Below are 16,918 nucleotides of genomic sequence, written 5' to 3'. Positions count from 1 at the left end.
AAAAAAATATTGTGCCATTGACTTTAGACTTTAGATCAGGTTTGAGTTGGTCTATGGCGCAGTCTATTTTCAGCTCCTTAAAATAGCAATGTGCCGGCAATGCGCCTGAACACACCTCTTTTTTAGACCAGCACGCCCATGGGCGCACTAACTGGCACAAATGCATTTACTAATTTAAGGACGTGGCGCTGAACGGGAAAACGCGAACGACGCCGGACGCAGACTAGCAAACACACTTGCGCTGCGCCTTGCGTCGCACTGCGCCGGGTGTATTATAGGGCCCCATCTCTCATTAAATGCTTTTCAGTACTTTCAAGTTGGATAATTCATTCCAGGTATGTTAGACTAAATCTCTATCACATTCATTCAAACTCTATCATTAGGGCCCAAGCGAAAATTCGCGCAGGGCCCTCTTGTTCTTCTAAGGATTATTATTATTTTTTTTTTATTTTTTTTTAGGGCCCAAGCGAAAATTCGCGCAGGGCCCTCTTGTTCTTCTAAGGATTATTTTTTTTTTTTTTTTTTTTTTTTTTTTTTTTTTTTCCGTCTTCCGGGGCTTTTTGGGGGCCTTAACATGCTCAAAAACTCTTGAAAATTGGCACACACATTGGAATCCGCGGCCATTAGGACGCCGGAGAGGCTGGTACCCGGGCGTGGCAGGGGGGCTCGACAGCGCCCCCTTGAAAAAAGTCTGAAAATTTGGTCCATATATTAAACATGCTTGCACGTATTAGTATGAAACTCGGTACACATATAGACCTCATCGGGCCGAACAACTTTCGCGCTCTAAGTTAATCGCCACGCCAACAGGAAGTCAGCTATTAAGGGTTGTTTGAAAAACGCATGCTCTGGAATTTGATATACTCCTCCTAGACGATTAATCCGATCGCCACCAAACTCGGTCAGCATGAAGTCAAGACACTGATGATTAAAAATTGCCAGGGGATTTTTGATATCTCGAACGGTTTGGCCGTGGCGAGGCAACGAATTTATGGCGAGAAAAAGGAAACAGGAAATGTGTTATAACGTCTTAATACATATATTGATCTTTATGAAACTTCACGAGTGTGTTCGTTATAGGAGTCTGATCACATGGATGTGACTATTGTGAGTCAAAGTTATAGCGCCACCAACTGGCAGCAGGAAGTGTATCACTTTTTGAAATGTTTTGAGATCACCCTCTTATTTTTACCTGATTTGCTTCAAACTTCATCAGTGTAATGTCAATACACAGCAGATGTAGACCTATGACAGGATTTTTGATATTTGAAATATTGTTGCCATGGCAACAGGTCAAACTGTAATAATATTCTTGAGTGTTTTTGAGGCTCTTAACATGCTTCAAATTGCCTGAAACTCGACACACACATCAATATTGTCAACCAGTAGACATGGACAAAGCCATAGAAATGGGCGTGGTGGAGGGGCTCAGTAGCGCCACCTTTTGACAAAAGTGGGGGGGTTAGTTTTTCCTACAGTCACCAAACTCGGTACATATATTGATCTCATCAAGCCGGACAATTTTCTAATTTACATTCATTAGCTCCGACCAACAGGAAGTCGGCTATTTTTGTTTGAATGTTAATTTTTTGAAAAAACAGGCTATGAATTTTATACTACTACTCCTACAGGGTTTATCCAATTTACACCAAGCTTTTTTTAACTTGTTGCTAACACATTGAAGTTATTTAATTGCAAACAGATTTTGGATATCTCAAACGGTTTGGCAGTGGCGAGGCAACGAATTTATGGCAAGAAAAGGGAAACAAAGTGTTATAACTTCTGCATACATTAATTGATTTTGATGAAACTTTGGCTTAGTCTTCGTTGTACAAGGCTGATCACATGGATTTGACTATTGTGATTCAAAGTCATAGCGCCACCAACTGGAAGCAGAAAATGTGTCACTTTCAGCATACATTGAGATCACCCTCTTATTTTTACCTGATTTGCTTCAAAATTCATCAGAATAATGTTAAAACTTGGCACATGTAATCCTTTGAAAATGGTCAGGGAGGAGGGGCTCTATAACGGCACCTTGTAGTGCAGTAAATGTGGAGTGAATTTGACATAGTCCTTTGATGTTTAACCGTTTTAAGTGCCTATTGCCCGCTGTGCACAGTTGCCCTGAAGCCACCGGGGTGGCGGTGCCACCGGGCTTGGGCCCGCCATCGCTGCTCGCAGCTATATTTATTATTATTATTATTATTTTTTTTTTTTTTTATTTCTTTTTTTTCCGTCTTCCGGGGCTTTTTGGGGGCCTTAACATGCTCAAAAACTCTTGAAAATTGGCACACACATTGGAATCCGCGGCCATTAGGACGCCGGAGAGGCTGGTACCCAGGCGTGGCAGGGGGGCTCGACAGCGCCCCCTTGAAAAAAGTCTGAAAATTTGGTCCATATATTAAACATGCTTGCACGTATTAGTATGAAACTCGGTACACATATAGACCTCATCGGGCCGAACAACTTTCGCGCTCTAAGTTAATCGCCACGCCAACAGGAAGTCAGCTATTAAGGGTTGTTTGAAAAACGCATGCTCTGGAATTTGATATACTCCTCCTAGACGATTAATCCGATCGCCACCAAACTCGGTCAGCATGAAGTCAAGACACTGATGATTAAAAATTGCCAGGGGATTTTTGATATCTCGAACGGTTTGGCCGTGGCGAGGCAACGAATTTATGGCGAGAAAAAGGAAACAGGAAATGTGTTATAACGTCTTAATACATATATTGATCTTTATGAAACTTCACGAGTGTGTTCGTTATAGGAGTCTGATCACATGGATGTGACTATTGTGAGTCAAAGTTATAGCGCCACCAACTGGCAGCAGGAAGTGTATCACTTTTTGAAATGTTTTGAGATCACCCTCTTATTTTTACCTGATTTGCTTCAAACTTCATCAGTGTAATGTCAATACACAGCAGATGTAGACCTATGACAGGATTTTTGATATTTGAAATATTGTTGCCATGGCAACAGGTCAAACTGTAATAATATTCTTGAGTGTTTTTGAGGCTCTTAACATGCTTCAAATTGCATGAAACTCGACACACACATCAATATTGTCAACCAGTAGACATGGACAAAGCCATAGAAATGGGCGTGGTGGATGGGGCTCAGTAGCGCCACCTTTTGACAAAAGTGGGGGGGTTAGTTTTTCCTACAGTCACCAAACTCGGTACACATATTATTCTCATCAAGCCGGACAATTTTCTAATTGACATTCATTAGCTCCGACCAACAGGAAGTCAGCTATTTTGGTTTGAATGTTAATTTTTTGAAAAAACAGGCTATGAATTTTATACTACTACTCCTACAGGGTTTATCCAATTTACACCAAGCTTTTTTTAACTTGTTGCTAACACATTGAAGTTGTTTAATTGCAAACGGATTTTGGATATCTCAAACGGTTTGGCCGTGGCGAGGCAACGAATTTATGGCAAGAAAAGGGAAACAAAGTGTTATAACTTCTGCATACATTAATTGATTTTGATGAAACTTTGGCTTAGTCTTCGTTGTACAAGGCTGATCACATGGATTTGACTATTGTGATTCAAAGTCATAGCGCCACCAACTGGAAGCAGAAAATGTGTCACTTTCAGCATACATTGAGATCACCCTCTTATTTTTACCTGATTTGCTTCAAAATTCATCAGAATAATGTTAAAACTTGGCACATGTAATCCTTTGAAAATGGGCAGGGAGGAGGGGCTCTATAACGGCACCTTGTAGTGCAGTAAATGTGGAGTGAATTTGACATAGCCCTTTGATGTTTAACCGTTTTAAGTGCCTATTGCCCGCTGTGCGCAGTTGCCCTGAAGCCACCGGGGTGGCGGTGCCACCGGGCTTGGGCCCGCCATCGCTGCTCGCAGCTATATTTAGGGCCCAAGCGAAAATTCGCGCAGGGCCCTCTTGTTCTTCTAAGGATTATTAGGGCCCAAGCGAAAATTCGCGCAGGGCCCTCTTGTTCTTCTAAGGATTATTATTATTATTTTTTTTTTTTTTTTTTTTTTCCGTCTTCCGGGGCTTTTGGGGGCCTTAACATGCTCAAAAACTCTTGAAAATTGGCACACACATTGGAATCCGCGGCCATTAGGACGCCGGAGAGGCTGGTACCCGGGCGTGGCAGGGGGGCTCGACAGCGCCCCCTTGAAAAAAGTCTGAAAATTTGGTCCATATATTAAACATGCTTGCACGTATTAGTATGAAACTCGGTACACATATAGACCTCATCGGGCCGAACAACTTTCGCGCTCTAAGTTAATCGCCACGCCAACAGGAAGTCAGCTATTAAGGGTTGTTTGAAAAACGCATGCTCTGGAATTTGATATACTCCTCCTAGACGATTAATCCGATCGCCACCAAACTCGGTCAGCATGAAGTCAAGACACTGATGATTAAAAATTGCCAGGGGATTTTTGATATCTCGAACGGTTTGGCCGTGGCGAGGCAACGAATTTATGGCGAGAAAAAGGAAACAGGAAATGTGTTATAACGTCTTAATACATATATTGATCTTTATGAAACTTCACGAGTGTGTTCGTTATAGGAGTCTGATCACATGGATGTGACTATTGTGAGTCAAAGTTATAGCGCCACCAACTGGCAGCAGGAAGTGTATCACTTTTTGAAATGTTTTGAGATCACCCTCTTATTTTTACCTGATTTGCTTCAAACTTCATCAGTGTAATGTCAATACACAGCAGATGTAGACCTATGACAGGATTTTTGATATTTGAAATATTGTTGCCATGGCAACAGGTCAAACTGTAATAATATTCTTGAGTGTTTTTGAGGCTCTTAACATGCTTCAAATTGCCTGAAACTCGACACACACATCAATATTGTCAACCAGTAGACATGGACAAAGCCATAGAAATGGGCGTGGTGGAGGGGCTCAGTAGCGCCACCTTTTGACAAAAGTGGGGGGGTTAGTTTTTCCTACAGTCACCAAACTCGGTACACATATTGTTCTCATCAAGCCGGACAATTTTCTAATTTACATTCATTAGCTCCGACCAACAGGAAGTCAGCTATTTTGGTTTGAATGTTAATTTTTTGAAAAAACAGGCTATGAATTTTATACTACTACTCCTACAGGGTTTATCCAATTTACACCAAGCTTTTTTTAACTTGTTGCGAACACATTGAAGTTGTTTAATTGCAAACGGATTTTGGATATCTCAAACGATTTGGCCGTGGCGAGGCAACGAATTTATGGCGAGAAAAGGGAAACAGGAAATGTGTTATAACTTCTGCATACATTGATTGATGTTTATGAAACTTCAGGAGTGTGTTGGTTGTAGTAGTCTGATCACATGGATGTAACTATTGTGAGTCAAAGTTATAGCGCCACCAAATGGCAGCAAGAAGTGTATCACTTTTAAAATGCTTTGAGATCACCCTCTTATTTTTACCTGATTTGCTTCAAACTTCATCAGTGTAATGTCAATACACAGCAGATGTAGACCTATGACAGGATTTTTGATATTTGAAATATTGTTGCCATGGCAACAGGTCAAACTGTAATAATATTCTTGAGTGTTTTTGAGGCTCTTAACATGCTTCAAATTGCATGAAACTCGACACACACATCAATATTGTCAACCAGTAGACATGGACAAAGCCATAGAAAAGGGCGTGGTGGAGGGGCTCAGTAGCGCCACCTTTTGACAAAAGTGGGGGGTTAGTTTTTCCTACAGTCACCAAACTCGGTACACATATTATTCTCATCAAGACGGACAATTTTCTAATTTACATTCATTAGCTCCGACCAACAGGAAGTCAGCTATTTTGGTTTGAATGTTAATTTTTGAAAAACAGGCTATGAATTTTATACTACTACTCCTACAGGGTTTATCCAATTTACACCAAGCTTTTTTTAACTTGTTGCTAACACATTGAAGTTGTTTAATTGCAAACGGATTTTGGATATCTCAAACGGTTTGGCCGTGGCGAGGCAACGAATTTATGGCAAGAAAAGGGAAACAAAGTGTTATAACTTCTGCATACATTAATTGATTTTGATGAAACTTTGGCTTAGTCTTCGTTGTACAAGGCTGATCACATGGATTTGACTATTGTGATTCAAAGTCATAGCGCCACCAACTGGAAGCAGAAAATGTGTCACTTTCAGCATACATTGAGATCACCCTCTTATTTTTACCTGATTTGCTTCAAAATTCATCAGAATAATGTTAAAACTTGGCACATGTAATCCTTTGAAAATGGGCAGGGAGGAGGGGCTCTATAGCGGCACCTTGTAGTGCAGTAAATGTGGAGTGAATTTGACATTGTCCTTTGATGTTTAACCGTTTTAAGTGCCTATTGCCCGCTGTGCACAGTTGCCCTGAAGCCACCGGGGTGGCGGTGCCACCGGGCTTGGGCCCGCCATCGCTGCTCGCAGCTATATTTTTTTTTTTTTTTTTTTTTTTTTTTCGTCTTCCGGGGCTTTTTGGGGGCCTTAACATGCTCAAAAACTCTTGAAAATTGGCACACACATTGGAATCCGCGGCCATTAGGACGCCGGAGAGGCTGGTACCCGGGCGTGGCAGGGGGGCTCGACAGCGCCCCCTTGAAAAAAGTCTGAAAATTTGGTCCATATATTAAACATGCTTGCACGTATTAGTATGAAACTCGGTACACATATAGACCTCATCGGGCCGAACAACTTTCGCGCTCTAAGTTAATCGCCACGCCAACAGGAAGTCAGCTATTAAGGGTTGTTCGAAAAACGCATGCTCTGGAATTTGATATACTCCTCCTAGACGATTAATCCGATCGCCACCAAACTCGGTCAGCATGAAGTCAAGACACTGATGATTAAAAATTGCCAGGGGATTTTTGATATCTCGAACGGTTTGGCCGTGGCGAGGCAACGAATTTATGGCGAGAAAAAGGAAACAGGAAATGTGTTATAACGTCTTAATACATATATTGATCTTTATGAAACTTCACGAGTGTGTTCGTTATAGGAGTCTGATCACATGGATGTGACTATTGTGAGTCAAAGTTATAGCGCCACCAACTGGCAGCAGGAAGTGTATCACTTTTTGAAATGTTTTGAGATCACCCTCTTATTTTTACCTGATTTGCTTCAAACTTCATCAGTGTAATGTCAATACACAGCAGATGTAGACCTATGACAGGATTTTTGATATTTGAAATATTGTTGCCATGGCAACAGGTCAAACTGTAATAATATTCTTGAGTGTTTTTGAGGCTCTTAACATGCTTCAAATTGCATGAAACTCGACACACACATCAATATTGTCAACCAGTAGACATGGACAAAGCCATAGAAATGGGCGTGGTGGAGGGGCTCAGTAGCGCCACCTTTTGACAAAAGTGGGGGTTAGTTTTTCTTACAGTCACCAAACTCGGTACACATATTATTCTCATCAAGCCGGACAATTTTCTAATTTACATTCATTAGCTCCGACCAACAGGAAGTCAGCTATTTTGGTTTGAATGTTAATTTTTTGAAAAAACAGGCTATGAATTTTATACTACTACTCCTACAGGGTTTATCCAATTTACACCAAGCTTTTTTTTAACTTGTTGCGAACACATTGAAGTTGTTTAATTGCAAACGGATTTTGGATATCTCAAACGGTTTGGCCGTGGCGAGGCAACGAATTTATGGCGAGAAAAGGGAAACAGGAAATGTGTTATAACTTCTGCATACATTGATTGATGTTTATGAAACTTCAGGAGTGTGTTGATTGTAGTAGTCTGATCACATGGATGTAACTATTGTGAGTCAAAGTTATAGCGCCACCAAATGGCAGCAAGAAGTGTATCACTTTTAAAATGCTTTGAGATCACCCTCTTATTTTTACCTGATTTGCTTCAAACTTCATCAGTGTAATGTCAATACACAGCAGATGTAGACCTATGACAGGATTTTTGATATTTGAAATATTGTTGCCATGGCAACAGGTCAAACTGTAATAATATTCTTGAGTGTTTTTGAGGCTCTTAACATGCTTCAAATTGCATGAAACTCGACACACACATCAATATTGTCAACCAGTAGACATGGACAAAGCCATAGAAATGGGCGTGGTGGAGGGGCTCAGTAGCGCCACCTTTTGACAAAAGTGGGGGGGTTAGTTTTTCCTACAGTCACCAAACTCGGTACACATATTATTCTCATCAATCCGGACAATTTTCTAATTTACATTCATTAGCTCCGACCAACAGGAAGTCAGCTATTTTGGTTTGAATGTTAATTTTTTGAAAAAACAGGCTATGAATTTTATACTACTACTCCTACAGGGTTTATCCAATTTACACCAAGCTTTTTTTAACTTGTTGCTAACACATTGAAGTTGTTTAATTGCAAACGGATTTTGGATATCTCAAACGGTTTGGCCGTGGCGAGGCAACGAATTTATGGCAAGAAAAGGAAACAAAGTGTTATAACTTCTGCATACATTAATTGATTTTGATGAAACTTTGGCTTAGTCTTCGTTGTACAAGGCTGATCACATGGATTTGACTATTGTGATTCAAAGTCATAGCGCCACCAACTGGAAGCAGAAAATGTGTCACTTTCAGCATACATTGAGATCACCCTCTTATTTTTACCTGATTTGCTTCAAAATTCATCAGAATAATGTTAAAACTTGGCACATGTAATCCTTTGAAAATGGGCAGGGAGGAGGGGCTCTATAACGGCACCTTGTAGTGCAGTAAATGTGGAGTGAATTTGACATAGTCCTTTGATGTTTAACCGTTTTAAGTGCCTATTGCCCGCTGTGCACAGTTGCCCTGAAGCCACCGGGATGGCGGTGCCACCGGGCTTGGGCCCGCCATCGCTGCTCGCAGCTATATTTGGTCTTGTTTTCCCATTAAAGGATTAGTTCACTTCAGAATTCAAATTTCCTGATAATTTATGATTTACTCATCCTCATGTCATTCAAGATGTTTGTCTTTCTTAAGGGATTTTGAGGAAAACATTACAGGATTTTTCTCCATATAGTGAACTTCACTGGCTACCAACAGGTTGAAGGTCAGAATTGCAGTTTCAATGCAGCTTCAAAGGGCTCTACACAATCCCAGATGAAGAATAAGTGTCTTATCTAGAGAATAAATCTGTCATTTTCAAAAAAAAACAAAAAACTTTTTAACCACAAATGCTCATCTTGCACTGCTCTGCGATTCGCCACGCATTACGTAATCACGTTGGAAAGGTCACGTGTTACGTAGGCGAAAGTACCGTGGTAGGGAAAAAAACTCCATCTTATTTTCTCCTACAACTTCAAAGTCTTCTAGCATCATTGTTTTACCTTTTTTTTTTTTTAGTAAAGGCAGTTTGACTTAGTCTTTGCATGTTTGCTTTGTAGACACTGGATCAGTACTTTGGCCTACGTCACACGTGACCCTTGTGATTACGTTATGCATGGCACATCGCATAGCTAGTGGAATATGAGCATTTGTGGTTAAAAAGTATATACATTTTAATTTATTTAAAAAAAAAATGACTTGTTTCGCTAGATAAGACCCTTATTCCTCGTCTGGGATCATGGAGAGCCCTTTGAAGCTGCATTGAAACTGCACTTTGAACCTTCAAACCATTGGTATCTGTTAAAGTCCACTATATGGAGAAAATCCTAGAATGTTTTCCTCAAAAACCTTAATTTCTTTTCGACTGAAGAAAGACATAAAAATCTTGGATGACATGGGGGTGAGTAAATTATCTGGAAAATTGAACTCTGAAGTGAACTAATCCCTTAAATGCTTTTTAATACTTTAAAGCTGGATAGTTTATTCTAGGTATGTTAGACCAAAACTCTTTTCACATTCATGCAAACTCTATCATTGCTCCTGTTTTCCCATTAAACTGTAGGACCACCTCAAGCAAAACTCAATGTAATAATAAAATAATCATCTGGCTTCAGTCGAGATGGATGGATCATCATCAACTCGTAAAACAAAGCAGTAAAACCGATACGTGCCTTCAGACAGACATTCGTATTTGTCCAGACTGGCATGGAGGAACAGATTGTGTGCCAAGTGGCAGGGGAGTTTTAATTGATTTAGGATCGGCTGTTAAAGCTACGTGAGCTGAGAGCATTCGATGTGATGTGAAATTATGTGTTTGAACTGAGCCACAGGCCAATGGAGGGAGAGAACAAAAACCGAGAGCTTGATTTTACTCCATGCGGTGTGTGATTGAGCCGTACTGCAGTCTGCATTCACACACACATGCACATTTGTGTCTATTTTGGATACTGATGTTGCATACTAACTAATCAATTCCTTCTCACCTGGAGCAGTCGATGATACAGAACATTTCTAATTTGATCTTCAGGTGACAAAATGTGAATGAGAATGCCTTGAATTGGTTTAGTTCTGAGAATTTTTGTTTGTCCACAGGAAACAAGATGGCCGAATCCCACGAATATCTGACCCGTTAGAACGTCCTGGTCTGGTCAAGTCCTTTCCGCCATCACCTGCTCCGACTCTTCTAAAGGTTTGGCAGAAGTTAACATTACACTCCACTTTCCTCTAATCCAGTTATATTCCAGCATGGCCTTAGATTCAGTCGGAGAAGTGGTAGGAATATCAAACAGCTGCCTTCATTCATTTATTTCTTCCTGCTCTTCACCTTTCTTTTCCTTTTTCCGTTGACAACCAGCTATTACAAATAGATGAGCTGCTTCTTTTTGTGTGTCTGCATACTACATATATCTTAGTTTCTTTTTTTATTTTGAATAGTTCTGTTTTCTATGGAAGACTTGATTAATGGAGTGCCACTGAAAAATAATAGTATATGAAATAAGTCAACAAATTATTAACACTGCAAAAATGCTATTCTTACTTAGATTTTTTTGTCTTGTTTCCAGTCCAAATATCTAAATTCTTAAATCATTTTTCTAGACAAGTAAAAGATGGTCTTGTTTTCAGAAAAAGTCAAATTAAGTGAGTTTTTGCTTAAAATGCAAAATAATCTTATTTCAAACAGAAAACATGATTAATTTGCTTACCCCATTGGCAGATTATTTTGCTTGTTTTAAGGAAAAACTCACTTAATTTTTCTTTTTTTTTTTTTTTGTGAAAGTAAGAAGATTATTTTGTACTTTTTTTTTTTTTTTTTTTGATCAAATAAATGCAGCCTTGGTGAACAGAAGAGACTTCTTACAAAAACATTAAAATATCTTAATGATCCCAAACTTTTGAATGATTGCGTAAATAAATCTTTTTTTCAAATTGACAAGTATATTTGGCATACTACAGATAAGTTTATAATTCGTGACTGACTTAATTTGTGTTAATTTGTGACATTTTTGTCAGTATCCATAATATGCCAAAGGGGCGTGTCTTTAAAATGCATTGGTTGCTTTCACATAATGAATTCTGCAATGACATTGTTTTGCTTGATTGGCAAATTGACAGAGAAAAGCATGTGAAAAAACACATTATATTTATTATTTTATGAATTCATAACTGATTCCTTCATTGTATTTTTAGGCGGCACTCCTAATCCTCCATAGAAATTATTCTTTATTAATTCATGCTTAATCGGGTGAAGTGTTTTACCAGATAATTCTGCTCAGGCACTCAGATTCCCCCTCAAGGACCAACATCCAAGTTTAACTTTAGAAATTATACTTTGTTGAGGAACGGAATGCTAATTTGATCTGGAAAGAAATCCAAGCTCCTCCAGGCATCAAGATCTTCCGATGAACTGCAAATTAAAGCATTTCAATAGCTGTGGCACCTTTAAGTGTGAGCTGAACCGGTGGCAGTCCATTACAGAACTTTTCAGGGAGGCTTTAGATACATTTTTGAGGAGGCTCAGCCTCTCTTGCCTCTTCTGACGGACTCTCAGCGAGCACAACCTTAAAAGGTACCACTCTTTTGGTCGTTGAATAAGACTTTAGCCAGTTTTATTAGCTGAAGATGAAGCATTGTTTCTCCAGTGCTTGCTCTTCTCCTGGGACACCTATTCCCCTCATTTAACACCCAAGTGCTTTTTAATTGAACCAATCTGTGTCTCTGAGCAGCTCTGAGAGCCATTAGCACAAGGGCTTCTGGGAACCAGGAGGATTGAAGTGTCCGTGTTTAGGGATGTCCTAGAATGATTAGCGTCTCAGTCACATTTTGAGCTGTAGAATAAGATTAGCTCAATCTAGATTGTGCAGTTAAGCATTTATGTATTACACTAAGTGTCTCATAATGCGAGATGCTTATACAATCAACTCAGCATCTCTGTAAAGCCACACTAGGCTTATAAAAGGCTGTGAATTTAGATTCTGCATGATCCAAGTGAAATTGGATTGTAAACAAGTTACCTTATGATGCATTTTTTTTTTTTATTCAGTGTTTATTGCCTGTAAATTATGGACTCATGCATAATGATTTTGTTGTATTCCTTGACTATTAATAGTAAGCAATTTTGTATAATGCAAAAGTAAATTTTTGTTTGTTGAGTCTGCTGATTTGGTACAGGTATTACATAGAAAAATATTGTACATGGGTTCTTTTTAATATCTCAATTGTTACATTTGAGAGCAAACTGAGACTTTATAAATGGCAGGTGTTTCATTATATTTGTTTTTGTGCTCCTAAAAGCATTAAATGGACTAATTTTTCATGTCTGCTGCTTTTCCTGTCACAGTTCAAGATGGACGCTAATGTATGGCACGGGAATGTGTGCATCATTGTCCTGCAGTGTAATTCATGGCTTTTACCACTCATGTGATACTCTCAAAAAAAAAAAAAAAAAAACCCTGACCAGTGTTGTTGTTGTTAACTAAAACTATTAGAAATAATTTTATATATAGAAATAATATTAGAAAAAACATAAACTTAAACAAAAAAATACAAATTAAAATTAAATTCACTAAAAGTAAAAATAAATTGAAGCTAAATAGAAATATAAAAAGTGAATAAAAATGATAAAAGTACATAACAAAATTACTAAAAATTAAAATGAAACTATATAATGAAAAAATATATAATGAAAATATAAAAAGGCTATTTCAAAATAGGGCTGTGCGATTAATCAAAATCGTAATAAAATTGCAATTTCTAAACCGCAGAAAGCATGATTTTTCTGCCAGCCTCCTCAGTGTGCAATCTGAATGCAGCGTGCCTAAATTTAGCATGAGAACAGAACAGGGGTGTGTTTCCCAAAAGCTGTGTTAGACAACTATCTGTCGTCATCTGCATAGTCATCAACAAGTCACTGTTTACCGAAACCATAGTTCCAACGAACATTCGCAAACAGCTAGAGATGCATTTCTTAAAAGTTGAACTTGAAGGCAATGTAGAACGTTGTGTCGCGCAAGATGCTACAAAAGACCTGAGCGCAGGGGTTAAAGACATCCGTCTACTGCATTTTTACATAAAAAACAATGGCACATTATATAATACAGGCATTTGCAAACTGCACAACATACAAAAAGAGTTCAAAAAGGCATAAAGAAATAACCAACTTGTCACATATCATTTATGCAAAGATATAGTGCCTGCAAATATTGTCAATAAAACCGGCTTCCATGATACCAACAAGTGTGTGTATAAGGAAATATTAATTCAAATTGGTGATTAAAAACAAAATCGTAAAATTGATCAAAGAATATGTCTATATCGCGCAGCCCTATTTCAAAATATTAATAGCAAATATTATAGTATATAATGCTGAAATAACACTCAGCCTGAATGCAGAACTTGCATAGCAGATTTTTATATAATTTCAGCCAGGTTAGCAACCGCCATCGAAATCCAGGTATTATAGACCTTGTTGGTTGCTGTCATCACGTTTGCTGACATGTCTTTGGAGAGAGGTCATGTGGTTGGAGTTAACCAAAGGACTAAAAATCATTTACAGAACTATTAAATTCCCTGCTTCTCTGATTTTTTACCTAAGAAAAATACTACCAATCAACAGTAAACACCTCTAGAGAGAGATCTCAAAAATTCAAAAACTGTGCCAAGATTTCTGAGATTTAAAAATGTATTCAAAACATTTCTTGTCGGCCATGCTATCCACATTAATTATACAGCTCTGTACTCTTACTCTATGTCAACTATTGTCTCATTGCTGTCTATTTTTATTTGTCCTACTTAATTTTAAGAGAAACATCTGAGATATGAAAATAGATCTGCAAAGTCTCTATGAGAAATAACACTTTTTTTCCTTCTGGGATCAGACATTGTATAGAAACCTGCCTCGGAAGAATGAAATTCTGGGTTTCCCAGACTGATTCCTTCATGAGTTTGTAAACACCTGGATTCTGCGAATGATGATCCTTGATGCTACATTAGATTCCCCTGAATCCCAGAGCAATAATAGTGTTCTGACAGGATGGTTTTACCACAACAACACCATGGAACTCTTGAATTTAAAAATATTAGAAAACACAGAAGTTAATTTTGAACAAGGCTTCTACTCAGCTTTGGTTGCACATTATTCACTTTTATAGCCATTTCTGAAGCTCTTCTGTCATTTTTGCTGTACAACATTGTCACATTAAGGTTTTTAAACTGCCTGCCCACGACACTCATGCTGTTGTATTTTTATAATACTCTATTGCAGATGCATTACAGTTGTGCAAATGTGTCATCAGGAAATGATGACAGGAACTGTGACATTATGTCATCATTATGACATGCCATTGTACATTTTTAGTCTGATTTTAGCAGTATTTCTGACAAACACACTGTAATGCAATGGGAAATTTTTGCATTTATATGTTACATTAGATATTTGGGGAATTAAGAATGAGAAGATTGCGTATTACAGCAAAAGCATTGCAATCAAACACACATTACCTCACCTGTTTCCATCTTGAGGTCATCCAAATGTCATGAGTTTTCACTCACTTTAGAAAGCATGCAGACCTTCACAAGCTAGTCATTGTTTTGTTTTTTGTTTTCAAAGTATTGAAAAGAACAGTTTGGCATTTTGATAACTGCTGATTTCTGCTTTTTGGACAAACACTTTACATTAATTGTGCAATTTATTATAAGATACAAAAAAAAAATAAATCCTTTGGCTTGTAAATCTGAGGGGGCATGTGTGGTTTGAATGGAAATGACGCTGTGCTCACAGCCTCACACACACATCCACATGTCGGTTACCAGTGATTTCCTTCATTAGAGGCTGTTTCGTATAGCGCGCTTGACTGAAATAAGGGAAGTTGTAGCAGATTGAGGAAGCTATCTGTCTTTTTCTTGCCTTTCCAGCTGCTTTTCTCACAGATTGAGAGAAAGAGTGTTTCATTGCAGGACACAGTTGTGTCTTATTTAATTGACTTCATGATGGCTAAGAGTATGTACAGGTTTCGCAGTCCAGCGCTCACTGCCATGCACCACCGTAGACGGTTCAGTGATGTAAGTAGACTTAATCTATAAATGTGTGAGAGAAAAAAAATCAATCATAGTGAAATGTGTAAGTTTGTGTGTGTGTGTGCTAACATAAAAAGACCAAGGGTAAGAGTGTAGACATGTAATAGGGTAAATGTGTGATTGTGTTCCTTTTTACTGTAATGTGTGCTGTTTTACTTTTAATTTCGTTTTTAATTCTCATTATTGCCAATGATGACTTTTTCTTCATATACTGTAATTCAGTAATGAGAATCATGCTGCCTGGACATGATTTAACAGAAATTATCATTATGTATAAATACTTCACAATTTAAATAATATATTGTTGTATATATTGTTGAATTCACAAGCATCGTATTGAGGAGAAATTCTGAAAATGTCAGTTTAGATGTCAGTTATTTACCTCTTGATTGCAACTCAGTGCAAAATGAAAAGATAATAGTACTTGTATTACGATTTTTTTTTTTATATATCATATGCATGTTCTGCATCTGATAAGGGTTTCTCAGTCACACGTGCTTGCATAGTACAGAGTGTACTGTCTAAGATTGTGATGAAATAATGTTATAGGGTTTCTTTGTTGAGAAAGAGTTCTCAGTCTTACTGTATGTTGAGAAATGTCAAATACACTGCTTTTGCATTATACTTTCCAAAGGCGTAAGTGATGTATTTTATATTCATGAAACCATACAGTGCATTATGAGGTGCATTACAAGGCATAATTAATGTATTATAAATACTTTTACAAAACATTAATTATTTTGTACACTTAATGTATTCATTTTTTTGTCCCATACCAAGAAAAAAAAACACACAGTTAGCTTAATATAAAAACAAAAGTTTAAAAAAAATAAATTGTAAGTGTGTGTGTTTGTGTGTTTGTTTTTGTGACATATCAGGACACAAATTTATATAATGACATGGGTATGAAATAGTTATTACAAGGAGATGGTCACTCATGAGGACATTACCCCATGTCCCCATTTTTCAAAAAGCTTATGAATCATACAGAATGAGTTTTTTTTTTTTTTTTTTTTAAGAAAGTAAAAATGTGCACAGTTTCCTGTGATGGGCAGGTTTAGGAGTAGGGTTGGTGTAGGGTGATAGACAGTATAAAAACCATTACGCCTATGGAATGTCCCCACAATTCACAAAAACAAACCTGTGTGTGTGTGTGTGTGTGAGTGTGTGTGTGTGTGTGTGTGTTTGTTTTTGATGAATCAGCAAGTGAGAGAAAACAAGTTCTAGTTTCAATACAGCATTTTGTTACACTGAAGTCATTTAAGGTACTCTGAACTGTGTGTGTTATGTAAATGTAATTTTACAATGTGTTTTCTTCTTGGTAAAAATCAGTCCCTGGTAAGGATTTTGCAGAGTTCTACCTGACTCTGACAGAGTAGATTTAAAAAAAAAAAAATTCAGTAGTGTTTGCCTGTGCACAATTTGCTGCTTGGTTGCCAGGAAGTTGCATTGTGGTTGCTAGGGCATTGATAGATGGTTGCAGAGGTTTTCTGAGTGGTTGCTAGGTGGTTACTTACTTTTTTTTTTTCACCTATCAACGATAATCGTA

The 16,918-nt window shown here is 38.0% G+C and overlaps 1 protein-coding gene across 6 annotated transcripts in view; it reads left to right on the top strand.

Annotated features, from left to right (window-relative positions):
- Positions 1-16,918, top strand: part of rap1gapb (RAP1 GTPase activating protein b) — a 59,702-nt gene that overhangs the window by 19,494 nt on the left and 23,290 nt on the right. For 4 of the 6 annotated variants that reach the window (XR_010893499.1, XR_010893498.1, XM_067374521.1 and 1 more), the window contains exon 3: positions 10,390-10,486. Coding sequence is in view for 4 of the 6 variants with exons in the window: in XM_067374521.1 (XP_067230622.1) it covers positions 10,390-10,486 (97 nt within the window). In the remaining 2 variants the exon portion in view is untranslated. Of the gene's footprint in view, positions 1-10,389; positions 10,487-15,145; positions 15,355-16,918 lie in introns of those variants that run through there. The other 2 variants (XM_067374523.1, XM_067374522.1) reach the window with 2 other exon arrangements.

Source organism: Chanodichthys erythropterus, chromosome 21 (genome assembly GCF_024489055.1).
Source record: "Chanodichthys erythropterus isolate Z2021 chromosome 21, ASM2448905v1, whole genome shotgun sequence".
NCBI classification, from domain to species: Eukaryota; Metazoa; Chordata; class Actinopteri; order Cypriniformes; family Xenocyprididae; genus Chanodichthys; species Chanodichthys erythropterus.
This window is presented reverse-complemented; position numbering and strand designations above follow the sequence as displayed.